The 27,528-nt window shown below is 47.2% G+C and overlaps 1 protein-coding gene across 7 annotated transcripts; it reads left to right on the top strand.

Moving 5' to 3' along the window:
• The first annotated feature begins 288 nt into the window (after positions 1-288).
• PURA (purine rich element binding protein A) lies at positions 289-19,931 on the top strand. 7 transcript variants are annotated; one of them, XM_082064019.1, is made up of 6 exons: positions 289-1,571; positions 16,992-17,057; positions 17,145-17,333; positions 18,142-18,435; positions 19,373-19,447; positions 19,559-19,931. In XM_082064019.1, exon 1 carries the CDS (start codon positions 415-417, stop codon positions 1,357-1,359), a length of 945 nt encoding a protein of 314 aa, XP_081920145.1. In that variant the 5' UTR covers positions 289-414; the 3' UTR covers positions 1,360-1,571; positions 16,992-17,057; positions 17,145-17,333; positions 18,142-18,435; positions 19,373-19,447; positions 19,559-19,931. The 7 variants fall into 7 exon arrangements, with proteins under 7 accessions (XP_081920145.1, XP_081920141.1, XP_081920139.1 ...); XM_082064015.1 differs by having other exon boundaries at positions 17,145-17,201; positions 19,373-19,931; XM_082064013.1 differs by having other exon boundaries at positions 19,373-19,931.
• The last annotated feature ends 7,597 nt before the right edge of the window (positions 19,932-27,528 follow it).

The raw sequence follows: 27,528 nt of genomic DNA, 5'->3' as shown, positions 1-27,528 counted from the left end.
GCTGGCGGGCCCGGGGAGCGTCGTTGGGAGCAGTTGACGGCGCCGGGGGGCGGCCCCGGTGGCGGCGGGTGGCGGTGCGCGGCGCGGCCGCCCGGCGGCGCGGCGCTGCTGCCCGGCTCGGCGGGGCGGCCGGCGTCGGGGGCCGCTCTCTGCCGCCTTTCCCGCGCCCTCTCTTCGCTCCCGCAGATCTCGCGAGAGCGGCCGGCTGGTGGCCGCGGGGGCTGTTGCAGCAGCGGCGGCGGCGGCGGGCGGAGCGGCGGCGGCGGCGGCGGCGGCCGGGGGCGGCCGAGGAGGAGGCGGCGGCGGCCGAGGAGGAGGCGGCGCGGGCGGCGGCGCAGGGGGGGGCGCCGGGCGAGAAGCGGCGGCGGCGGCGGCGGAGGCCGAGCGGCGGCGGCGGCGGCGGGCGGCGGCATCATGGCGGACAGAGACAGCGGCAGCGAGCAGGGCGGCGGCGGCGGGGGCGCGGCGGGCGCCGGGGGGCCGGGCTCGGGCGGCGGCGGCGGCGGCGGCGGCGGCCCGGGCGGCGGCCTGCAGCATGAGACGCAGGAGCTGGCCTCCAAGCGGGTGGACATCCAGAACAAGCGCTTCTACCTGGACGTCAAGCAGAACGCCAAGGGCCGCTTCCTCAAGATCGCCGAGGTGGGGGCGGGCGGCAACAAGAGCCGCCTGACCCTCTCCATGTCGGTGGCCGTCGAGTTCCGCGACTACCTGGGCGACTTCATCGAGCACTACGCGCAGCTGGGGCCCAGCCAGCCCCCCGAGCTGGCGCAGGCGGCCGACGAGCCCCGGCGGGCGCTCAAGAGCGAGTTCCTGGTGCGGGAGAACCGCAAGTACTACATGGATCTGAAGGAGAACCAGCGCGGGCGCTTCCTCCGCGTCCGCCAGACCGTCAACCGCGGTCCGGGACTGGGCTCCACGCAGGGCCAGACCATCGCCCTGCCGGCCCAGGGCCTGATCGAGTTCCGCGACGCCCTGGCCAAGCTCATCGACGACTACGGGGTGGAGGAGGAGCCGGCCGAGCTGCCCGAGGGCACCTCCTTGACTGTGGACAACAAGCGCTTCTTCTTCGACGTGGGCTCCAACAAGTACGGCGTCTTCATGCGGGTGAGCGAGGTGAAGCCCACCTACCGCAACTCCATCACCGTCCCCTACAAGGTCTGGGCCAAGTTCGGCCACACCTTCTGCAAGTACTCGGACGAGATGAAGAAGATCCAGGAGAAGCAGCGGGACAAGCGCGCCGCCGCCGCCGCCCCCCCCGCGGGCGCCGGGGCCGAGCCGCCCCCCGAGGCCGAGGCCGCCGCCGCCGCCGCCGGGCCGCCCGGCGCCCTGCTGCAGGCCGAGGAGCCCGAGGAGGACTGACCGCCCGCCCCCCGGGACGCGGACTGGCCCCGCCGCCGGCGGGAGGGAGGGCGGGCGGCGGGGCGGGGGGGGCGCGGCGAGATGCCCTCCCCGCTGCCCGGCGCCCCCCCCGGCCGCGCCGCCCGCCCGGCGCCCCCCCGCCGCCCGGCAGCAGCGCCTTCGAACCGCCACCCATCGCTGGATGTTCCTCCACTTTACCCACCTATCAAACAGTAAGCAGCTGCTAAAACAAAACAAAACAAAAAAAAAAACAAAACACACAAAAAAAAAAGTCAAAAAAAGTAATAACATTATATATGAACTGTGTTTCCTACTTGATTAAAAATATAAAGAACTGAGTGTTTATTTCCCTAATTAACCGAGAACTTTTGTACACGTTTAAGCTATTATTATTAAAAGTGTTTGCAAAAATGGTCAAGATTATAATATTGCTGAATTATATAAAAAAGTCCTTTTCATGTTGAGCTAACATTTGACTTTAGCACAAAAAAAAGAGATATTTTAGAACACGTAAAATAATATTTTTAGTTTTTTCTTCTCATTTTGTTACCAAATTTTGAACCTTACATGGAGGTTACTATAGTATATTTGACACCCTATATACCTGTGATTAGAGATGTGTATATATATATGAGGGCTAGGCATGCTGTGTGTCTGAGCTTTGTCTAAATGTTATGCAGAAGTTTGTAGAGTTAAAAGGTACGTAGGTTTAATTCATGCAAGGTAAACAATAAGTGCTCTCTTTTATACAATATGCATTGCATCTGGACCTTAAACATATAAAAATGGTCAGTGAAACTTCTGTGAACATGAAGAAAAATTATTAAAAAAGGCATTTAAATGAAATTTGCTAACTTGTGATTTTTACGTTTGAACCAAAGTTATTCAAATAGTAAAAAAAAGAAAAAAAAAAAGAAAAAAAAAAAAAAGAGAAAAAAGAGAGAGAGAAAAAAAAAAAAGGAAGCATTTCCTCCCGTAATATTTTTTTCTGCACCTGTTTGGTTTACAACTGAGTAGGCGTATTGTAATTATTGTGTATATGAGATGTACTTGTATTGTTCATAATATATTTTTTTTATTCTGTGTACTTAAAGTACTTATCCTGACGTGCAGCGGTTTCCAGTCAACCTGGTTTTGGACAGCAGGTAGTGAGTCTTTCCGTGTTCCCACTGGCAGTAGCGCTGTCTCCTCAACTCCTGAGAGGTCCGAGCCGATGCTTTGGTCCCTGCCAGTGCCGTTAACTTCTGCAGGCCTGTTGGAAATCAGTGCGATGATGCGATGCAGAGGGATCCTACTGAGCCATGGGGTTCGGAGTTTCGGTTAAGAGTGAAATCCAAGCCCGGTGTGTGTCTGTAACGGATTTCCATGTAGCTGTGGTGCTAGTTCTTACTGGCTACATACCTGGTGACAGCCGTGCCCTTCCCTCCCGTCCCAGCCTTCTCGCCGGTGTGCGCGCTCGCGGGCTCTGGTCGAAGCCTAGGGTAGGGAAACGCAGATTTGTCAGAACACTAATCTGTCCAGGTGTGTTCTCCAAATTGGAATTGTCTGTAATAATAATAAGAATAATAATAGACTTTTACAGGTTGTTTTTTGTTGTTTCGTTTGTTGTTTTTTTTTTTCTTTTAAAAAAAAGTCGGTGTGCTTTTAATTGACTAACTTCTTGCTGCTGTATAGTAAAATATTAATATATTTTTATCATTAAACTGCTGCATGACTATCATCATTGCGAGTGAAGAGAAAACGTTATAAAAAAAAAAAAAGATGCCTTAAACAGTGAAAACAAAACTTTTTATTTTCTTGGCCAGAATTCAGTAGACAGTGTTTCAGAGAAACTAGGATCTTGTTCCACTCGGAAGTTCTTTTGGGTTGCAATCATTCTGAACACTCTTGGCGGAGTTGGCCGTCTGGTAGACCTGGCTGCGCTTCTTTACCGATGGTCGAGGATGGAGGTTCGGAAGGGTGGGGAAAAAAAAAACCAAACTTTGTTTTCAAGAGTTTTTATTTCCTGCTGTCTTTTTATTTCCATTTGAAATTATAATTTTTGACTTATTTTTTTTTTCTCGAGATGTACTGTAAGTGTCAAAACAAGCTGTTTCCATTGTACCATGCATTATTTCCCTTTAAAGAAGTTTGCTGTTAGTGTTCACAGAAAGTTAAATACTAGATGCCGGTAGTGAGGTGTTTCTGTTTCTTTTAAACAATCACTGGAAATGTTAAAAATTGCTTTAATGTGCACTTTCGTATTTCCCAGTAGTAAAATAAGCTTTCGGAGTGCGTAATGTGACATTTGAAATGGTTCTCAATTGCATGTAAACATGTGTCTGATAACCTGCTTTTGAATCGGAGGGTCTGGATGGGCAGTTCCATCGATTATTGTACTTCAACTGTGATGTGTGCGGGACTGCATTCTCCATGCTGCTAGACGTAGTTAGGAAATTAATTGCTTTGGTTTTTTTGCTACTTGATCGATTGTCTCGGTCCTGCTGTTCACTGCCCTCCCGAAAGTTGTCGCGCTGCTGACGGACGCGCTCCGGTAGCTCCGGGCTGCTGCCTTGTCTTCCCAGCAATAAGTAGCAGGAGGCGACGGGCGTGCGGCAGCGTGTCCGTCCGTCCCAGCCCCGGGAGCGCGTCCGTCCCAGCCCCGGGAGCGTCGCCGTCCCGCAGGCGCTGCCCGGGGGCTCCCGGGATCCGGCCGATCCAGGAGCGCACGGGCCGCGCGGTCCCAGTCAAACCAGTACAGCCCGTCGCAGGCGCTGGCGGCGCGGTGAACAGTGTCTTGAGAAGTTGTGGTCAGTTTTTGTCTCGTTTTGGGGTTTCTTCCGCGTGTTTTTGTTGTTGGTTTTCTTTTCGTTGTTGTTGTTATTTTGTTTTCTTCTCTTAACACACGTTGTGTATGTTCTAGGACTTTATGAATGATGGTAATGAAAGACTAAAATGACTGTAAAGGTTCATGGGATTTCACTTCTGGTTTTGGTTTTGTTTTGATTTTTTTTGAATTATTTTTTTTCCCCAGAGGTGCCCGGTACTTTACCAAGCTCTAATATCTCAGTATTTAAAACAAAGTACAGAAAACCCAGTTTATGTTAGAAGAAAGGTATATTTGACCATATGTGTTGTTTTAAAAAAGACAGTATGCTCAAATGTGCCAAGATATCTAATTCCTGAGAAGTATGCCTTATATTTTCCTTGATTATATGCTTTTAAATGTGTTGTAGATTAGGTCCAAAAGCATGATAAAAGCTACTTTATAATGACTACGTGCAAGAAAACTTGAAATTCATTGCAATACTGACATTATTTTATTTTTGAGTTAAAGGGACACTGTCAAGTTATTTGCCATTGAAATACAACCACCCTTTAAGAGAAGGGTGAGAGACAAGAGAACTGTTCTCCAAATTCAAAGTCTTTATTATTAATTTTTTAAAAAAAGGTAAAATTGCTCTAAGAAGTTAAATAAGAAAAAGAAATGGAATGATTGGCTGTCGATGCCTCTTTGTGGTCCCACCGCGATGCCGCGGGGGCACTGGCTGGTCCCAGACTCAGACGGGATGCGCAGAGAACTTGATGGAAAAATTCCATTTTAAAAAGAAAGAAAAAAGAACTGAACAACGCAACTTGACAGTGTCACTTTGTGGCACGTCCCTCGCAGGGGGGTTCGCAGCCCGGGCCGGCGTCGCGCGGAGGGGCCGCCCGGCGAGCACAGACCATCCCGTCTAGCGAGTGCTGCCCGTGATTTTAACCCCTGCTCAGAGCCCACCTGTAACTCTTTTGTTTTTGGAAGTTGGGGGGGGGGGAGGGAGCAATTACTTTGTTGCCTTTAAAAATAGCACTGTAACCACCTTTTCTTACGATTAGCTGTAGTATAACCTTTGTCCCTTCAAACTATGCAAGCTATGAAATGTAAATTAGGGATCAGTTAAAGATAGTTGATTATATTCAATCAGATGGCATTCATGCACTAACTGGAGTATATACAGATAAAGCTATTAGAGTGACTTGTATGCTAACAGCGAGATATAACATACCTACCTATTCTAAAAAAATGACTATTAATATTGTATAACAGGACTGTGGGGTTGGGGAGGGGATGTTATCTCTTACCTTCTGAAAAGGGGATTTAAGATTTTTATAACTGTTTTTTCCATCAAACTTTAATATTTTTGTCAAATTTTTAGGTATTTAATTTGTAAAATAGATTTTGCTTTGTACTGACGTACAGAAAATAGGGGTTGATTTAAACTTTTTGAAGCCAAGTGATCAACTACATTTGTAATAAAAAGTCAATGGATGTATATCAGTCGTACTCACTGTTTTCATTTCTTGTACGTTCTAATGCAGTGGCGTTGTATGTCTCCCAAGGAAAAAAAAATTGGGGAGGTGGGTGGAAGGAAAAGGCAAAAAGATCAGCATTGACGCTGCACATTGATGTGACTTTCCATGTGCAAGTGGCCCCTGGTCAGTGGAGATTTGGTAGATATGCATTTTTACTAAAAAACACCTGCACTTTTTGGAGAAGGGTTTACAAAAACCTGACGTCTTTGGCATGTCTTCACTTCATGCTTGTGCCCATAAACTCTAAAGCCGCCCTTTGGGAAGCACATTTCCCTGGCACTTAAACCCAAAACCCGCCAAGGCAAAGCTTTGATTTCTTGTGAGGTGGTGAACCACGGCACGTTACGTTTTTGCACCTGCACACTTTGTCTCCCCCAAAGGTCTGCCCTTTCTTTTCTCTAAGTTCAGCAGGCTAAACTTTTTGGTTCGTTTGTTTGTTTTTAGTAAAATGACCAAGCGTTTTAAAGACTTCAGCAGATCCACTGAGTTTGGATCCAACACCTTGCAGAGCACTGGCATAATGATTTTTTTGTTTGTTTGCTTTAAACCCAGACATCCCATTTCCCGGTCCAGGGCATATACCAAATCTGATTGACTTGTCTGTGGCAGAAGCTGTGGGAGCCAGAAGTGGAGAATCCTGACATTAATGTACAAGAATGCTAAAACAGGTTTACATTTCGGGGGACTCCCATGAAACACAAAAACTCTATAACTAGAACAGACCGATTTCTGGGTTTTGCTAGTCCGAGAGTAGAAAACGTGTCTCTCTTAGGTGTCTTGGAAAGACAGCAGGGAAAGCAAATTCTCCCACAACCGTGCAATTCGCTTATTCGAAAACCTGCTGCTTCTTACCGGCTTGGATTGCTTTTTGAGAGGGAGGGCTCTGCTTTAAGTGCTGGAGAGTTTCTCTGTTAAAACAACACTGTCAGTATCTTTTTAATTGCAAATTTTAAATCCTGCTTTGCACCTTTTATTTTCATTTCCTTTCCACCTTGCTTTTTGTCAGGCTTACCCTAACTTTCCTTTTATTTTCTTACTGTCCTCCCTTGCTGGCTTGTCGACTTGTGTAATTGGAGGGTCACTGTTCGTGTTGGTGGTTGGACTCTTTGGAGGAGGAATCCAGCGTAGTTTTAGGTTCTCGTGCCGAGCTTTGTACTTTTTGCACATGCACTTCTTTCCCTAAAAGTTTGAGTTTTCTTGGCTCTGTTCTCTCACGTGTGAAGATAGGTGAAAGGATCTGAATTTTGGGTAGCAGAACAGAGGAGCGGGCTGCATGCAAAGCGTTGTCAAAATGTTTTGACAAAACCGACGAGGTAAACAAGCGAGTTCCATTTTTATTCTTGATTCCTTCTGCTGTTGCCATCTCCTGTACCACTTGCAACAATGAAAGATAATTTCATCCCAGAGCTCTTTTTCTCAAGCCTCTGGTTCCTTCTACTCTGCTTGCTTGCACATGATTTAGCTCGCTGGCACCACAAAACATTGTGCGTGGGTTGCGAACGTGGCGAGGAGATATGTATATATATATAGGTTAAAGCTAGTTAAGGTTAATCTAAACAGACTTTCAAAAAGAGAACCCTTTTTTAAACACCTGTTTTAACTAGAGCCTTATCTTTGGACCTGAAGTTCATGGCTTTTTATTTCTTGTTCTCATAAGTGGGCTCTTTCACGTTGAGATGACTGATGGCACGGGGAGGATGCTCCTCTCCTCTCCTCTCCTCTCCTCTCCTCTCCTCTCCTCTCCTCTCCTCTCCTCTCCTCTCCTCTCCTCTCCTCTCCTCTCCTCTCCTCTCCTCTCCTCTCCTCTCCTCTCCTCTCCTCTCCTCTCCTCTCCTCTCCTCTCCTCTCCTCTCCTCTCCAGAGCTGGGAGTTTCTCTTAGCCTGCCTATCCTTCTTTTTTTATATTTTATCTTTTCAAAGCATTTCAGTTCCTGGTGGGACTGTGTTTTAGCAGTGTCTGGGGAAAAGTCAGCTTATATAGGGGTTCGTGATGCATCCCTCTTCTTGCGAGTGCAAGCAGGCCATGAGGCTTTACTGGGCCATGCCTTGCTTGTCGTTGATGCGGATCTGGGCAGCTGTAGACAGCAGAGAGAAATAAACACCAAATCATCCATTTTTAGAGGTTCACGGAGTTACTCCTCCAATGTATACTGGATATTTTACTGCAGTTTGGATGGCGCCTCGGTTTGCAGGCGTCTTTCATGCCGTTGTCGATAATGACGACGCTTCCTGAGCTCGCGGACTCGAGTGGGTGCCAATAATCCACCTGGAGGGTGGAAAAAGGCTCTCAGGGCTGGCAGAGGTGGATGGCCGAGGTGCATCTTGGCCATCTCTGCAATTTGGTGTCTGTATGTGGCTGAAGCCAGACGAGCCGTCATGTTTTATGGGAGAGGCGGAGCACGTCACGCCTGCCTCTGTAAAAGTAGCAAACAGTTGCATAGCCTGTTTGAGGCAAAATATCACAGAAGAGGGACAGTTGAATTCATGCAGCGAGGAGTGAGGCGTGTTTTCACAGAAAAATGTCAGCTGGATTAGGTGAAAAAAGATAGAGGACTTCTGGTCCCAGTATCTGTCTTTTGAGTGTTGACTGGTTAAAACAAGATGGAGCGAATGGCTGGATATCCATCTGCGGATCAACACTGCTGGCGCTTCTTTGCCTGGAGAGGTGATCTGGTCCGGAGCCTTTTGCTCTGGAAGGCACCGCGTCCAGGCAGGACGGGGCCCTGCTCAGCCTGGCTCTACGTTTTGCCTGCATGTGGGTATTGTCTCATTTTGGGTGACCAGGACCCAACACTGGATGTCCCCGGGACTATCCGTGACAGCTTTGCAGCTCAGGTTGGGTGTGCGCTTCTGGAGCAAAGTGCTCTGCTGTCCCTGTGCCGCGTACCTTGGTTTTATCATGGAGCACGTGACCTGCTGCGTTTTGGGTTTAAATTAGCCAAGACAAGTTGTGGGCATTAACTAAGCCAAAAGTCAACCAGTGGGCATTAGGTTTGTCAGACCAAGCTAGAGCTCACGGAGAGTAAAATCCCCAAAACACAGATAATGTGACCATCAGGTCCTGAGTAGTGACTCCTTTGCTGTTGAGCTTGCTGTGTTTGCACCTAATTGTCTTGAGGCTCGGGTTCGTGAGACGTGTGTCTGGATCAGCTGTCAGCTGGGAGAGCGCTTGCTTTGAGCGGGCATCTTCTGGACCTCCCCAGCAGGTAACTTGGTCTTAACTCAGATAATTCCTTGGCTTTGCTGGTCATCAGTTGGTTTATTGTCCATCCTAACATTAGCTTTGCAAAAATACATACCTTAGCCTTTTCTTAGGCTTAAGCCCCGTAGGAGACTGAACTGAAAAGAGGACTGGCAGGAACACTGGCAGTGTGAGTTTGCGCTGAGCCTTCCTGTCTGTGGCACAGGAGGGTTTTTTTTATTGAAACACTATCTTGAAATATGCAGGAAGTGAAGAAAAGCTTCATTCTTTCTGCCTCCGATCGGAGAGGTGAGAGGTGTGGAGTTACATCTTTAGCGTGGAAGGACGTGCCCCTCTTGGTGAGCGAGACCTTGGAGGGAGGCGGCTGTTGGAGCTGATCCACTGCCCGCCATTGGGAAGCCAAAGTGCATGCCTTGGAGATATTTTGGCAGCTTTTCAGGGAAAAACCTCTACATGTTGAAATGTCATCCTGATCGGCATGTTGGTTTCTCTGGAAATCTGCTCTTAAAGGTGTCTTGCAAATGGCATCTGAATCCCCGTGACCATGCTGACCCCAGTGGGTTTGGATTTCTCACTGGACATGGCGCAGAGACTGTGCGGCAGCCCCCACGGGTGACTTTTGGTGAAAGAGATCACATCTCCCTGATGCCCATCAGTGGCTGTGACTGTGAGGTGGCACTGTCATGCTTGCAGGAGGGTCTGGGAGCTGAGCCTGGGCTCTTGGCGACATATCAGAGACATCCCATCATCAGCTGGACCAATGCGCAGTTGCTCTAGAGCGGGCAGAGGCACAGGAGGCCTTGGAGCTGGGATGTGAGGACACAGGAGCCGTGGGGCTGACCCCACTGGAGTGTTTTCAGCTCCTCTGTGTCATCAGCTGTGCCGGTGTGGCTGGTGCTGAGGTGGACCTGCCGGCTTCGCACAGGGGCTGGAGGAGGCTGAGTCTATGTAAGATACATGCCTGGGTGATTTATATTGCTGGGAGTTGAGGGTGGACAAAATGAGCAGTGGCACTTTTTTCTGTTGCTGGTGAACGTCTTGATGTGCGAGTCAAGCTCAACTGGCTGAGCGCTCATCACACGTGCAGTGCCCTCCAGCTGGTATTTTAGCCCTGGTCAAAGACTGGAGTGGGTTTGTTCTCCCAGCTCTGGGTAGGAAGCTGTGCTGTTGTGTGCCAGAGTGCAGGCCAGCGTTTGTGCTCCATGGGTGGGACCTGTCTGGACGGGACATCTCGGAGCACTGCTGTCGTTTGAAGGTTAGCTGCACTGCACTGAGTGTCTGTCCCCCAGGTTGGGCTTGCTGTAGTGTCTCACTAGGGAATACGTTTCATTTATCCGTGCTCTGTTCCGGTTGCACAGTAGTTTGTGAGTGCAATGCAAGCTGACTTTATTGCCTCTAGTCTCCTGAAGTTTGGAACTTGCTTTTCCTGGGCTTGCCTTTTGCTCGATCATTTAGTACAGGCAGAAGAGCTCAAAGCAGCAGCTCCTTGGGAGTGTGCATCAGCACACTGGTGTCGGCTGGTCCAGACTCCTCAAGGCTCGCCCCAGGGTCAGGAGCTTTCGATGCCTTCTGCTTCTCCTCCTCTTCTCTTCTCTTCTCTTCTCTTCTCTTCTCTTCTCTTCTCTTCTCTTCTCTTCTCTTCTCTTCTCTTCTCTTCTCTTCTCTTCTCTTCTCTTCTCTTCGCTCCTCTCCTCTCCTCTCCTCTCCCTCTCCCTCTCCCTCTCCCCCTCCCCCTTCCCCTTCCACTTCCCCTTCCCCTTCCCCTTCCCCTTCCCCTTCCTCCTCTCCTCCTCCCCTTCTCCCCTCCTCTCCTCCTCTCTTCTCTTTCTCTTCCCTTCTTCTCCTGCGTCACTCTGGTAGCAGTAGGTCCAGCTTCTCTCCCTTCTAGGCGAGCTGTGAAGGCTTGATGATCTGTCAATGCTTCAAGAAGTGCCGGGGCCAGGGAGAGTGGATAAAGGATTTTGTGAAATCTGGTATTTAAACCTCCCACTCAAGTGATGCTGAGGAGAGCTGGCAATGCAGCATTGGCTTATCAGGAGCTGTGTGGGCAGGTCAACTTAAGAAAAACATTATGTGAGCAGCACCAGAGGTGAAGCAAAGAAGTCAGTGTCTTGTCAGGTACAGAGTTGTAAATGGCGTCAAAATTTATTTTTATTAAAAATATTATTTTATTTAAATAACAGGTGACAGTAGGATCACCGTTGCCTGCAGCTGCTGAAAGGCAACAAGGCAAGTCTGTGAGTGAAACAGGGAATAGAGGCTTTGAATTATTTGCTGGCATTAATAATTCTGAACTAAGCACTGCAAATTCATGTCATTGTCATCTCTGCTTTCATGTCTGCAAACAGTTTGGTTCGTGGATGGGTCTTTTGACATTACGGTGTTCAGAGGCTCGTTCAATCAAAAGTTGGCTTCTGAGCTGCAACTGTCAATAAAAGTCGTGGTAAATGAGTCCTTGCAGGCTTCTGCCAGGCCATGTGAAACTTATCTTGTCCAATGCAAGTATCTAATTGGTGGTTTAAAGTAATTTAAAAAAGAATCCTTTAACTGTCTGTCTATTTTTAGTTTAAGGATGGAGTTTATATGGTCATAAAGTAAAAATTCTAAGCTTAATTATGGGAATTGAAGAACATTGGCTTAATTGCACTGGGAACTGCACGCACGAGTGCAGAGAGGACACACTTGACGAATGATGATCTTCTGATAAAATACTATACAGTGTGACAAGGGGAGGCACCGCAAGCTCCAGAAAGTGTCTTGAGGCCAAAGTTGCTGAGCTGGTGGAGAAGAGATGACATTAGATCATCTGCACATGGTTGTGGTCCGTCCTCACCTCAGCACTGCCTGCCTTGCCTCTTACATGTGGAAACTTGACATGCAACTGGACAGGATTAAAGGGATGGCTTGTATTTTAGTACTGAAGCCTTGGTTGAGGAGTGGTTCTCTTTTCTGGAGTTGCCTGCAGTTGCTGGGAAAGCAGCTCTGGGAGGGTTTTGCTGTGGGTCTAAACAAGAAAGATGTCTGTATACCGGTGTGGAAACATGGAACAAAAAGAGTTGTTGTAGGCTTCTCAGCAGTGTAAAAAGACCCTGGTGTAGTTGGTTTGATTGAAACTTAGCAGGGGTGATGAAAATCAGTAAGATACTGCATTGCCTGCCATCAAATTATACTGAATGGGCATGCTGGGTCATAAAGGTGTGAAGGAACACTAGATCTAAAAAGCTGCCCTAAAATCTGAGAGGATATTGGAGTAGTGATGACCACGTGGCCGAATTTATGTTGGATATAAATCCCATATTTTAATGACATGGAGGTATTAGGAAATTTTCTATTCCAGACAAGAAGGTTTATGGATATCATGGGGCTTGGCAGAAAACCAGGCTCATGTGTCTTCATAAACCTCTAAGAAAAAGTAAATTCATTTATGTCCATGTTATCTAGCCGGATTGTTTGGGAAGGAGCTGGCTAACATTTTGGTGAACAGACATCTTGATTTACTTAAAGGATCATTTCTTGTAACAGCTTGGTATAGAGTTAGCCTTGATTTAGGACTAAAACATAAGAACTGGCTCAAGATACAATTCTTGTTGAGTCATTAAATATCAGTGACCACAGTACAATTACAGGTTCAGCATCCTCAAGGGTGGAAGGCTCTGGACTGAAAATGATTCTTGTGTTATAAAATATTGCAGGGGGGAAGATCAGGAAAAGCCCTTAGACTTGTCGAGGCAGCCCCATAGATACCTGGGAAAGTTACAGATATCCAAGTTAGGCAGAGCTCTGTCATGAAGGAGCTTCAAAGCCCAAGTGAAAATCAGTTACTAAGTAAAATAAAGTTACGAAGTAGAATAGTTATAAAGGAAGGGACTTGGGGAGTCCAGCAGGACTCCATCAAAAGACCGAAGTCTAACTCTTGTAGAGCAGACTGAAAGAGCCGTGTTGTACAGCAGGGACCCCGTGATCTGGGAATGCAGCAGTTTCGCGGGGGCTTTGAAGAGCTGGGGGCCTTGGGGAGCAAACGCTGTCTTAAATATATCAGAGAGAAGGCTGGGGAGAAGGTCTGAGCATGCAGGACTGAAGGCACCGTTAATTTTCTGCACTACTTATGCTACTTAAGTAACTGCATCATTCTGGAGCGCAGGGTGTGTGTGAGAGCCCCCCTGTCCGTCACCTCGTCCTTGGGGGTGGTACCGATAAGGAGCATCCCGCTGAACCTCGAGTGTTTGAGGCAGAGATACTGGAGCAAAGTGCATTCAAGTGGAAGAGCAACAGGTGTACCTAGCAGTGTAAAAAGAGCTTGACACTGAAGTGCTGAAGTTACTAGCAAAAACAGGGTTGTTAAAAAGGAGCTTAGTATTCTTCATGACTAGATAACATTGTAATGTTGGATTATTATTTTTTAATTAGAGTATTGAACAGGGCGCTGGGAATTGCAGATCAGCAACCCTGAATGCCAGTTTGAGAAGGAGAAACCGAAGTGCTGTAACTCTTCAATATGTGGTAGGTTGAAAGCAATATACTTCCTGCGAAGAAAGGGGGTTGGACTACGTGGTCTTTGAAGATCCCTTCCAACCCAAACCATTCTGTGATTCTATGATCAGTCTTGTTTTCTGGGTAATCTACCAGAACCTTTGAAAATGTTGGCAAACAGCAGGAGGTGGAGAATCAATTGATCTTTTTTTTGGATGTTTTAAAAGGTTTTATCAAGTCCTCCCAAGAAGGTGTTTATTAAACGTCATGTTTGTGATGAGGAGAGAAATATCATGGAGTCCTTCCTTGATTGCAGCCAATGTTGATCACTTGGACAGCACGAGGTAGACAAAAGTCTAGTTGGAGATGGTGATCAAAGGTTTCCAGGTCTGAATCTCAAATAGATCTTCAGCCTTTGAGCAAATTAGTTTCCTCTGGAGAACACCGATTAATTAAAACCAAAGTTACCAGATGGAGAAGGGTGAATTTTCATTGAACTTTTCAGGTGAGCACATCTAGGTCCAGACTGCAAAGTCTGGTTGACCAGAGGAGAAACAAGCCCAAAATACGGGGTAGCATGGCATCAATATTTCTCCTGTGACGTGACACCCCCAGTTCAAATTCCTCCTCTGAGTTGACTTGCAGGTTTGCTAGATCCAGGAGCACACCTCAGAAACTAATGTGTTCTGTTTTCCTTTGTTTTTACCAAGAAAAACCTAAAATATTTTGGTTTTGATAATGGGCAAAAAGGGAAGGAGTGGGGAGAGGGGTCTCGTCAGTTTTCCAGGTCTCCTCTAGCTCTGTTCATGAGACCGTGGTACCAAAGAGTAAGTACTTTGATAAATCATCGGATTTTGCAATAGAACAGGTTACCTGCAGGCGCCTCAAGGCTTTCGGGTAGTGTTTAAATATAAGGATCGGCAACTGAAAGAGCAGAGTGGTTGGTTTATAGTAGGGAAGCAACTTCAGTCTGGCCAGAAGAACATGATACGGTCTGGTACTGTGAGTGTGCAACGGTGGGGCTGACCCTGGGAAATTCAATGCAATAGGTAGGGGGAAAAAAAATTAAAAAGAAAAAGCAGTTTTTAATGCTCCAACAATATTGCTGAGCTTTAAGTGATTTGCTCATTCAAGAGTGAGAACATCTGATTCTGAGCAGCAAAAGAAATTAAATGAAAGTGTGTAGACTGCCAAAGAAAATAACTGCGTGTTAGAGATTGAGGTGCTGAGGTCTGAGGGGCTGCTGTGCGTGAACTCTCCTGTAACACAGTTCATTAGACCCCCACGGTGTCCCTGTGCTGTTTTCCCTCGGTAATCTGGTGGTTGTCACTGGCACAACCTTTGTCCCCTCCCCATAGAAACACTAATTTCATTAGATTGCTCACTTCTAGTTAAATTATACCAGCTGACTTTGAAGTACTTAATATAAAAATGTCGTGGTATGCTTGCATGATAGTTATTTGATGTAAGAAAAAAAAAACAATATCTCTTGTGCTCTCTCTTTAGGAATTTGGGGTTTGAGTTTCATTGAGGGCTGTTGTACGTACCCAACTGCAAAGGATCAGGCTCATCTCTCTTAAAAAATGTATTTCCTAGCTGAGATTAGGAATTAGAAGGCAAATCAGAAGTTGTCTGTTACAGGCTCAGATGATAATAGCGACTCGTGCTAAAGGCTGTCCGTCCACATAAAAAACTGCACGGCTGCTTCTGTTTTAACTGCTGTCTGGCATTTGGGTAATAGCATTTTTTTCTAAATGTACTAAGTATATTTGCCTTTAAATCCTGTTAGGTACAGATAATGATCATTGGTATTCTGTAATTTAGCTCTATACTAGCATTCACATTGGACTAGGCTTAATATTGTAAGTGTCAAAGATGACTTGAAAAAGGAAAATTAATTTATACCCTTTTCATGCAGTTCTGCCCCATAGAGGAGGTTGTTTGCAGAAGTACTACAACTGTCTTCCCCCTTTTACTTGCTGTGACTCTCTGCAGGAGAGCATACAGATTTAAGTATGTTTTCCATCCTTTGGAGACCCTGCGATGTAATCATGGTGAGGTCCATGGAAATACCTGGATAAACCGGGCCGGAACGCAGAGTTAATGCATCTTTTCCAGTTGTTTTTTTTTTATTATTATTATTCTGCTGTCAATCAGGCCTCTGAGCTTTTTTTAAAAAAAATAATAAATGTAAAAACATTAAATTGTTTGAGAAAAATCACTTCCCTCATCTGTCCAGTGTGACATCCTCTAATACTGTAGCTCTGTTCAGGCTGGATTATTCGTGATCTTCCAGAAAAGGTAGATGGGACTGGAATTACTAATGCCAAAACTTGCCCACGGCAAGGGAGGGAGGTCCTTGTTTTCAAGATCAAACCCATCCAGACTCTTTTCAGACACCCCGCAGCATAGCACAAGGGTATAAATACCTACTTTTTCTTTTCCAGGTGATCTTTAAGGCCAGGCGGTAGCGGGCAGGGACAGTCTGTCTGGGCGGACGGGCCGGGGGTCCTGCCCTTCACATTCGCCCTGCTCCAGCGTTAAACCCAATAGTTTTTAGGCCGGGCTTTTGTCCTTGAAGCAGAGCTCAGCCCCCGGGTTCCCTTTGGCATCCGCGCTGCTGCGCGCTCCTTCATCTCGGCGGGTACGGGACCCGGCGCCTCCGCGGGTGAGGCCGCCCGCGCGTCGCCAGCCGCTCACTCCATGCATAGGGAGCTCCGTGTGGTTGGTTTTCACCATTGTCCTCAATTTCGATCCCCAGGGCAGAAAAATTAGGACTTTCTCAGTTAAAGAAATAAAAAAGCAAAGCAAAATCTCTGGAGAGTGGTGTTTCCCTGCGATAGTGGCGGCTGTTCACCACCCGCTTCTGTCCAGCCATGACCCCTGGCTCGGTTCCGCTGGGTTTTTAGCCATCTTGACCTCATGTTTGCAAATATTATTGGTAATATAATGCTCTATGTACAAATGTCTGTGTGGCTCATGTGTATGTTTCTGTGGTTCAAGTCAGCCGCAGACTTCTGGAATTTCATTGTACTTTGGTTAAATGTTGGACTTTTAACTCTTCTACTGTATGGCTTCTTGATTTCTCTTGTCCATTGTGGACCAACTCTATTTTTGGAAATAAATAAGCATGTAAATAAAAAGAATGGGTTTATGCCACTTTACAAGAAAATGCTTTATTTAAAATATACACTCAGTGTTGTATATTTTATGGTATCTCAGGGATCGGACGAGGCTCAGGCACCAGCAGCCTTGGTGATGAGATACCTTATTACGTACAAATTCATTTCCAAGTGGTTTCAGAAGACGACTTTCCACCCCCTGAGCCAAACCCCCCATAGGACCAGCCTTGCGGAGGAGTGGGGGGAAATCCAGACAGAAACGCATAGTTGAAGGGGAGTAAAGGAAAGAAACCCAACTTTCCTCTCAACACAAGGCTTCTGGTTTGAGGTGTCCGGGTGCCAAAGATGCCACCGAGTGTAGGGATGCTGTGGGGCAGCTCTCGGCTCCTGCCCAGGAGCGCGTGGAGATCAGGAGCACAATGACTTCTTTTTAATTTTTTTCTAACTTTTCCATATAAACCAATATTTACCAGTAATCCTGTGTTTCTGTTTTTGTTTTTTGGCAGACTTTTACCAGTAAATATCGGTTTATTCCTGAAAGCAGAAGCCCTAAACATACCTTTGTTAATAAGGTCAGTTGTCATTTTGTCTCTCTCGTTCCCCACTCCCCCCCAGCACAACCCAGCAGGTCACTGAAAGGTACCGAGTTTTCTTTCTAGTTTTCCTGCTCTGCATCTCTGGGAACTGGAGCCCGCAGGACCTAGAGCCTTCTGTTGGTAACGTAGACCCGGGTTTACAAACTGTTCTTTACCTGCTTTAAGGACAGAGGTGTTCCCAGCTGCCCGCTACGGGAACTGCTAGAAACCCTTGCAAATGCATTAATTGCCTCACCTCTCCGAAGCCTGCGGGTAGGTCTCTAACAAGCATCTTCAAGCTTGGGGCTGGTAATAATTTATCCAAAAAGATCCAGTAAAAAAAGAAAAATGCCATTTCTGTTTTACAGTGAGCAGGAATGAGGGAGGGGAGGGCGGGAAAGGACTTTGAACATTTGTTTCCGATTTATTGCTAGAAAGCAAGACTTGCTAAACTCCTCCACACCTGGGAGTGAAAGGCCTGATCCTTAAAAGGACATTGCTGGGTGGCCGGGACCCCAAAAGCAGCTGGTGCTTTTGAATGATGGGCATCACTTTAGGTCATTTTTTCCGGAGTTTTGGTTTGTACCGAGACAAATCAACTTGGAGTGTTAAAACCTCCTTATTTTTTCTTTCCACAAGTGTTTGCGACCCAAACACAACAGCGTTATGTTAATACTCAAGAAACGGAGGAACTGGAGGGGAATAGACAATGAGGTGACTGCACAGTCCCGGCCAATTTTTGTTTCTTCCATGCAAACAAAATGAAAAATACAAACCAAAAAACCAGCCCTGACCCCAAAAAACCACAACCTCCCAAAAAAACAAGCCAAAGAGGGTCTCAGATGCCTAATGGTTGTGTCATACGTGGCTGGCAAGAGTGGTTTTGGCATAGGTGCAACCTAACTATGTCCCTTTAAGGAGCAGCAGTAACTAATTTCCTCTTAATGACCCCAAAGCGGAGGGTGTTGCCGCTCTGCGGTGCAGATGGAAGCTCCTGCGGCCTTAGTTGGTGTCCAGAATGCGGGGAGCCTTTCCAGCTGTGCATGTTGAGCTGAAAACTACCTTTCCTCCCCTTTTGCAGCCTGGGTGGTTCTGCTTGCTGGCAGTTCTGTAATACAACTTTAATCTGAGCAATTGAGGCTGGTCCTACATTATCTCCAGACGTCTTGCAGAGGACTCCTGTTACCAGTTTGGTACCCAAAAGCTACACCCCACCATCAGAAGTCACTTATTGATTGTTTTTTTCAAAGGCAGTGATAGATTACCCTCGCTGGCTCTAATGGAAAAATGATAATTGCAATGCAACTTTCTAATAAATTGTTCATATATTCATAATTCCATTGCAATCCCAAATTGGAGAAGAGATCTATTAAAGGTATATATTAGTCTAGATTTTTTTCTTATTGTAAATACTGTAATTTTATAATACTGTCAATATTTTATTAACTTAGAAATATTTAAGAGAGTTTAATCTATGGTAGCTGATTGATTTATAGGTTTATGTTGCAGCAAATATTGCATTACATTCTAATGTAAGATTAACTTTCAGCATGTAAACGTTGATTTAATATATCATTGGAAAGATAAAGAGGGAAAACTCTTAATCTGTAATATTTATCCCCCAATTCCCAGTTTGGAATTATTTAACAAAACATGAGGATCATGAATCAAGCAACTGCAGTTGGATGTGAAAACCTGAGTTTTGAAATGTGAACAAGTTTGCTTCGCTCTATAATCTATATAGACCAGAAGCCTTTGTTTTCAGCAAAGGGACACTGTCAGATCAATTGTAGGTTCTTGTTTTAGGGGAGGGGAAAGGAAAAGCAAAGCAAACCTCACCCCCCGTGCATGTGCGTTAGTTCCTTCTTAATCACAAGGGTGAAATCCCCTTTTCTAGTTGGTAACCTCTCTCTATTCGCCCGATGGTGTCCCTTGCACAGCATAAAGATGTTCACGTTCTCCGAAAACCCATTAGAAGTGATTTTCTGTTAAAGGCAGGGCAGAATTGGTCTGTAATATGTTCGCAACGTGGCTTGCATAGAAATACCAAAACTATATCAAGGATTTTCACGGGAGCTGGTATTTTTTGAGTGTAAAAGTTAATCTTTATTAGAGATGTGCCAATCTATACTGCTTTGTTGTAGTGTTGTTATACCTAGGCATTTCAGTTAACTTACAAATATATACTGTAACAGTATACTTTGTACAGATTTATTTAAAATTTATTTGCAAACTGAAATAAAGTAGGCAGAAAATAAAGATATTTATTTTTCATTTGACTATGTAAGAAGGTATCATTCTTTTGGTTTTAGTGCACTGGTGCACCAAGCCTCAGAACCACCGCTTTCTCCAGCGCATAGGATGCTTTTCCAAGACTGCGGATACGTGTATGTGTACTGCTGTATTGATAAGTAAATGCCAACGATGGAGTTCGTTGCTTTTATACATCCCAAAGAGAAGTTCTCCACCAGTCATTTTCTGTTTTCTGACCGAAAAAGGTGTGTGTTTGTGAACGGTGTTCACGCGAGTTCTGCCGCCCCACTCTCACATCAGCTTATACCAATGCCAGAATGGGAGGATTTGCCTGCGTACCTTCCCCAAAACGCCCCGGTCCGCAGTGGCATCGTCAGGGAGCAGTTCAAACGTGTGTCCTTTGGACTTGGTGTAAAGCAAATGCAGAACGAGAAAAACCGAGATGTTAAATCCATTAGAAAACAAATTCCTTATTGTACAGTAGTATGGAGACCTCTAGTCAACCTGCCATTAATAGTAGATTCTTATTTTTTGAATGATCTATTTAAAAGAACAGCAAGCATTGTATTTGCTAGTAAATCTGACGTGTTTACATGGAATTACTAAATAAATTATTTGATCTAAGACGGCTCTCATCAGTGCTGATTTTTAACGCTGGAAATTAATTTTGGCAGCTGCTTTTTTAGTTTGTGCTGTTCTTTAAAAATCTTCCAACTCGGGTGTTTTCAATGCACCCTCCTGATTTCAATTAGGTTCTGAGGAAGATGCAAAGCATGCCTGGCCCTGCCAGGTCTGACCGGAGTGCTGGCTGATGTTTTCCAGCCCGCTCCACGTCATGAGGCCGCCCCTTCATCCCAAACACCTGAGTGCATCGCTGAGACAGAGCAGGATGCTCTGAGCCGAAAGCCCCGCGGCAAATGGCACCGCTTAGCTGCAGTTTTCACCGGGCTGAGTCCTGCTGTGTGTGTGTATATATATATATATATAGTTAGCAGAAAGCAGTGAGATAGTAGTAAAACATCATCCTTCAAGGCAGCAAGTTGCCAAACTCAGTTCCAGCGTGGCTCGGCCCTACTTCCTGCCGTTAAAAGGCTGCGGGAAAGCCCTTTGCTCCCAGCTCGAGGTCCCCGGGCAGTCACAAGAAGCTGAATCAGACAAGTGCTTTGGGTCATCCTTGAGGCTGAAGGCATATTGGGGGGTTCCCACTCCCTCCAAACACCGGGCTGCTCTGTGACATGGGGGAGCGAGGCTCCCAAAGGCCTCCGGGGCTCCTGGGGCAGCGATGCAGCAGGTGATGCTCTGCCCTGGTGCTCCAAGCACCCGCAGCTCCCGCAGTTTTCTGGCTGCAGGCAGAAAGCAGTGGGAGTGCGGTTAGTGAGCGGCTGGATGGAGAAATCCCTGTAAAAATCCTTGCAAATGCAGAGTCTGGCCACACCGTGTCCCCCTCTCAGCGCTGCATACGCTTGTTCTTTCTTAGGCACTGAAAACTGGGGGGGAAGAAATGAAACCATAAATAATGCAGTCTATACCCGCATTTTTAATCTCCAAGGCTTTCTTGTACAGACTGCTAAGTCACCTAATGTTTAATTTAATGCTCTCAACGCTAGATCCCTGGTTAGAAAAACCCATCAAATGCTTACATTATGCACCATTTTAAATTCTTTGTTTTTAATGGATTTGGTGCTCTGTATTCAAGGCAGGGTTCCCGTCCCCCTTGGACGTGCTCACACCGCCGGAGCCGTGACTCAGCTGGGGAGCGCTGAGCACAGAGCTCGCTCCACACACAGACATATAGCTCCACATACAGATATATAGCTCCACACACAGATATATAGCACCACATACAGATCTATAGCTCCGCACACAGATACATAGCTCCACACACAACCAGCGTCTCCCAGTCCCGCTCCTCTCACCGCGCCGGTTTGCAAAGGTTCGAGGTTTCCTTCCCCGGCCCTGCAGTGCAGTCCCAGCTCTCCCAGGGCCTTTCATCCGCAGCCGCTCACCGATCACAACACACCGCACGCCACGCCGCTTCCATCACAAATAATCCTGCCCTCTGCTTATTCTTCTGAATAATGTATTTATACACATCTTTTTCTCATATGAGAGCTAGCACATGGTTACGGGTAATGTATTCCTAGCAATTTGCTTTCTGGTTTGGGGGAGATTGAGCACACTGATAAAAAGACTACATTTGAGTAACATCAGGAAACTTATTTAGGATGGATGTTTCTCCAAGCCCCCACACTATCTTTTTAGTATGAGGAATTACAAGCATAGCTCAGGAAATTATTCATCCCACTGCTGAGCCTCACAGTTGTAACGATGCTTTAATACAGGCGCCGGGACAGAACAAGGTGGATGGCCTGACCCGCTATGGGGACGTGCCCACAGCCCCACTCCTGCTGCCTCTGGTGGCTCTTAGGATTTTAGTGCTTAAAACAAAACCCAAATTGAAATATCAGGCCAAAAAGATGATCACAAACTTGTGCTTTTAGTAATTGCTAGCATTTGTTTGTGGCTGATGGGGCGACACTCCAGTAACTCGCATATCTTGAACCGGCTTGAACACGTTGGCTTCCAACCAAAGCAATTCTTTCCACGCTGGCTTGTTTGGCATTGCAGAGAACCTGCTGTCTTTTCTGGAAATGTGATAAAGTAGGTTATTCAAGAAAGAAGAGCTGTATGGTGGCATATTCTGATATAGGAAACCAGAGCAGGTACTTTTGCTGTCACCACCACCACTGCTTGCTTGGAAAGGTGACTCAAAAGCCAACTGGTAGCTGCCCAGTGCTGCCATGTCGGTGTTTGGAGTGGAGACTGCTCTTGATTTCAAGAAATGCATAATTGCAGTGAGGAGGCGTAGACATGAACCTGATCATCTCCAAACAGCTTCCCCTTCAACCCAGCAGAGCGTAGTGTCTGTAAAGACATACATTTACTTATTTCACTCCAGGTGTATGTCTCCAAGTTGGCGAGTCGATGCTCTGCGCCTCCCGGCCGAGCTGGTGCGACCGTCCCTGGCTGCTCCGGAGCAGCCGCCCGCGCTGGGAGCTGCCCTGGGACGCTGCCTTTGTGTTGCAGGGCAGCAAAAGCCCGTTAGCACTTGTACCGAGCACTCCATGCCAATGGATGACTGGAAGAGCTTGACCCGCAACAAAGATGCCCTGAGAGAGCAGGAAACACAGGGAAAAAGGAAGGGGCTGGTTGTAAATGTCAAAGCCCAGCCAAGCCCTGCTGCCTGTACAACAGACACTTGGTTTTCCTGTGCCCTCCTTCCCAGAAGTGCCTCCTTGAGCCAGCCTGCACCCAGCACAGCCGGGCTGCCCAGACAGTGGAGAAAACGCCTTTGAGGATTGACCAGAGGAACTGAATTGTGCTAAAAGGGGTAGCCCTGGAAGCAGGAGAGCCTCTGAAGCTCCATCTCCCCAACCCTGCTGGGTGAGACGAACAGTAACTATGGCTGTAGTTCATAGTTCATATGGCTGCAGTTCACATCCCGCAAAGTGTTTCCAGTTGAGGCTGTTCACCTTGGTCATGAAAACGAACCTGCTTCAAGCGTCTCTTCCAGGAAATGCCGTGGAAAAGCACCTAGCGATACCAGCAGAGGGGCAAAACAACCTCCCGATGGTAACCAGAGCAGTCTGTGGCCTGATGTGATTGCCGGGATCCCCATAAGCACAGGAGGAGCCAGTTCACCTGAAGAGCAAGCAGTCTCCGGCATTGGAGGATCTGTGAAGCTCACGGTCCCCATTGCTTTGCCAATCACTAAACCTATTCCAATATAATTCAGCCGGAAGACCACAGAATTGTTTGGATCGGAAAAGACCTTTAAGATTATCAAGTCCAGCTGTTAGCCCAGCACTGCCAAGTCCACCTCTAAATCATGTCACTAAGAACCTTGTCTACATGTCTGTCCAACCCCTCCAGGGATGGTGACTCCAGCACTGCCCTGGGCAGCCCGTTCCAAAGCCTGACAGCCCTTTCCAGGAAGAAATTGTTCCTAATATCCAATGTAAATCTCGCCTGGTGCAACTCGAGGCCATTTCTTCTCATTCTGTCACTTGCTACTTGGGAGAAGAGACCAAAACCCTCCATGCTATAATCCCCTCGACAAAAACCACCTCTAGCAGCAATAGCAATGACTTTCCCTTTGGTTGGTTGTGTCACCCCACCCTGTAAATGTTTGCTGTGGCTCACAGCAGATGCTGATGTCCCTGAAGATGTTGTGATCGACACATTTCTTTGACCAGTGGCCAGAAGAAGGGAGATTGAGAGTTTAATGGAGGGTGAAGCGGAGGGTGCGGAGGACAGATGAGCCCCCCACTGCTGCAGATACGTGTTCAGCCAAACACACTAATGTGTGCAGGACGAGACCAGCAGGGTCTTAGGGAATCCCTCTGCCCAGCTTTGGTGTCCTCTGGCCCCGCTTCTCCTCCCAGCCCTCGTGATGCCCCATGGCACTAAGTGCCTGTAATCCTTGCATTTTCTGCACTGAGCTTCCCTTAGTTCATTTTTAGCGTGCAGCTCAATTTCTCAGCAAGCCTCTGCTTCTCTGTGATAGTAACAGTGGATACAGCAATAGCAAATAATCATTCAATAATCAGTAATTAGTAAACTAAATACCAGCTTAATTTACTTTACAAAGAAAGTTATTTTTATACTTCCTTAACCCCTTGTGCACATACTGGCAGCAGGCTCTGGCACCTGGGAAGAAGTTTCTTCTCATATTTAAGTGGAACCTCCTGTGTTCCAGTTTGTACCCATTGCCCCTTGTCCTGTCACTGGTTGTCACCAAGAAGAGCCTGGCTCCATCCTCCTGACACTCACCCTTTACATATTGATCCCCATGAATGAGTCCCCCCTCAGTCTCCTCCAGCTCCAGAGCCCCAGCTCCCTCAGCCTTTCCTCACACAGGAGATGCTCCACTCCCTTAATCCCCTTAATCCCCACTCCCTTTGTTGTCACAAACCTGGCACCCCCCTTGGCCACAGGAGGAGATGCCAAGAGGAACAGGCAGGAAAGGGACCTTCTTGGCTCCATCTTATAGCCTGCTCTCAGGCCACTCAGCTCAGTGCCATTGAACTGGGAGCATGCTAGGCAGGATCTCCTGAGCTCTGCTGTCCTTCACACAGGCTCATTCCCTACGAGCAACATCATCTTCTACCCTAATTTTGCCGGTAATGGGGAGCACGAGGCGTATGGTTTGAACAGCCAACACCTCCGAGCTGCTCAGGAGAGCCCACACGCTAACCAAACCCCTCTGGGGAGGAGGAATGAACCTCAGGCTGGAGCACTAGTGGCCTATGTGTCTCCCACTTGCCAAGCCCCTACTGAAAGTGTTCCAGGGATGGGTCAGGAAGCCAAATGACGAATAAATCTCCAGTTCTTTTTTCCACTTTACACACCAATGTGTCCAGTGAGGCATCTTGTGCACTCCCTGCTGTGATGGCCCACGTGGCCTTGGTCACCGCTTCTAAGCCTGAGTTTGACGCCAGCCCAGTCCTGGCAGGAACATTTGCGATTCAGGTCACTTGTCAGGCAAATGAACCTGCATCAAATGGCAAATTTCTGTCCGTACCACAGCTCGCTGTGAGCAGAGCGGGTGGCCTGACCCTATGTGCTCACCTCCGACACAAGCTCTCTCTTGCAGGTTATTGGAAAAGATGCAGCCCAAGCCCTGGCAATGGGCAGACAGACAGATAGACACTGCCCATGGGACCAGGATCGCTGGACCTGAATGAAGGCACCCAAATTGCTGTTAGTAGGTGCAGCTGGATGCACTGGGACAGCTCTCAGTCTCTTAGGAGAGCGGTGCCTGAGGAAGACGAGGACGAGGACAATGACAGCCACATTCGCACTGTGGTGCAAAGCTGGGCTGGGACCCTCTGCTTGGTCAGAACAGAACTGGCTTTGGGGCTTTTTTTGCCTTTCAGTCGTGCACCCTAAGGTAATTCTCCCCAGACAGATCCTTGACACAAAACGGGAATCAGTGATTCAGAAGAATGTGAACCATCTGTTGAGCAGCGTAACAGCAGAGACCTCTGGGATCATTCACTGTGTGAGCTCTCAAAAGACCTGCTCATTTGGGCAAAGTAGAGTTAGCTGAAGTTTTCTTTTAATGACACTGCTCTTTTGAAGGGAATAACTCATTGCTTTTTGTGCATGCCCAGCACATGGGCTTTGATCTTAAGTAATTATTTACAGCAGCGAAATGCCGGCACACTGTGCACATTTGGGTGCTGTGGGAGCTGCCGTGTGGGGAAGGGGCACCCACTGCCCTGCTGCCTCCACACACTGTATTTCTCCAGCCAAACCTTTGCCGTTGCCATAGCCTAAGAGGTCTATGGGGCTGTCCCAGGCCCAAGGGGACTGTCCCCCCAGTCTGCACGAAGACCATTTTCCCAAGACGCAGAGTGCAGCCATCCTGCTGCACCCCAGTGTCAAACCAAGAAGGCTGGCTACAAATTTATTCCTTTTCGACTGTAGGAAAGCTGATTTCCTGCTCAAAACAATGTGATGATTTTCACCTAATGTCCAAATAGGAACATTTAGCTTTGAAATGAGGTAAAAGGCTGTTTTTTCCACTCACTTCAATAGCTAATTGTGAGCAAGCTGCATGCAAAACCAGCATTTCTAATGCCATCCACTGGGTGCTCAAGGTGAATTTGAAGAGGAAAAGAAAGGAGACCTGCAAGGTGCTCAGCCCGGGTTGGGAGGTAAGACAAAATACAGGTGACTCGAGGCTTTGGTGCTCCAAAACATCAGAGATGCAAAAGAGATTCCCCGTGAGGCTCAGTGTGTCCTGCTCTCCAAGCCCTGACGACACGCAGGTTTCCCTGCCCTCTGCTCCCAGCTGTGCTCCTGCCAGTGAACAGCTGGATTTGGCTCTCCAGAGGTGCTCACGTCTGGTCTGACTCTGCCTCCTTTTGCCTTTTCTTTAATCCTTTTATCTGCCTTTTAAAACTTCTACTCTGATTTCAGCATCTCTAGAAGATGAGTGACACTGACCACTGTGAGTTCTGATGTTAAACACCCATTTATTGGCACCAAACCGCGCTATTGTGAGCATTGAAAAAAAAATACATATCAAAGCCTTTCAGGCCTCCAATCCAATAGAAGCACAAAGAACTGGGATTTCAGGGCAGTCCTGAGCAATTCATCCAACCAGGCCTACAAAACCAATGCACGTGCATGGAGTTGTGTCTAAACCCAGCAACATCCAAATGAAACTTCGTTACTAGGACATCCCTTGCTTGGCTCCCCAGCACCTCGGAGCAAGAACGGGGCCTCCCTTTTGCTTCCCGGCAGCACAGAGGATTTTGCTGATGCTCAAAGACCACAAATGGTGCAATGTCTTCAGCCCTCACTCCCCCACTGAAATGGCCACATCCCAAATGTGATGGACCTTATTTCTGCCCGGATCTTTCCCCTAGCCCTAACACATTTAACGGTTGTGAGACTAAATAAAATGGTCACCTGTTTAAATAATTTCCAGATAAAAGTACAAATCCATTTACAAGATGCAAGCAGGTTCCAAACCTGGTGAGAAGGAGGTGATAATACTTTCCTATGCAGCCTTTTAGATTGATCAGCTATAAAATATGGTGGATTTAGCAGGCAATTCTTTAGTTCTTTCACTGACAGTCACAAAAATCTTGGGTTCAGCACCTCTTTTTTTGCCAGCAGTCTGATATCAGGAATACTTGATAAAATATAAGAAATCTGCGATTTAGGAGGAGCTGCTCTGGAGGACTCTGCAGCCGAGGCTCTGTTACTGTACTCCACTTTGCAGGCAGGAGAGCCGCCTTCTTACCTCTCGAAGGTGAATTCCTGCAGACAGTGCAGTATCCCAGTGGGGCTGGACGGACCTGTCTGCTCTGCCCAAGCCTTGTCCGAATGGCAGACACCTCGAGCATGGCAGCACATCACGACACGAGGGAGGGAGCGGCTGTGGTGCAGGGTGGAGGTTTCCAATGGCATGTTACTTGTGAATCAGCTTTCCCTGAGGAGTTGCTCAAGTCATCTGAGCATCATTTGAGGGTTTCTTATACTCCCCTTCTCCAAAAAACTCTGCAGAGCCAACACATATATATATATATTATTTGCAAGTTGTTTTCTCACATCCTTCCTCTGTTTCTCCTGGGCTTGCTCACAGAGGGTCTCTCCTGAGACCATCCTGTTCCTCTCACTGCCACCCCATCTCACTCTC

The sequence above is a fragment of the Streptopelia decaocto genome (assembly GCF_964273445.1).
Source record: "Streptopelia decaocto genome assembly, chromosome: 12".
Taxonomy (NCBI): domain Eukaryota; kingdom Metazoa; phylum Chordata; class Aves; order Columbiformes; family Columbidae; genus Streptopelia; species Streptopelia decaocto.
This window is presented reverse-complemented; position numbering and strand designations above follow the sequence as displayed.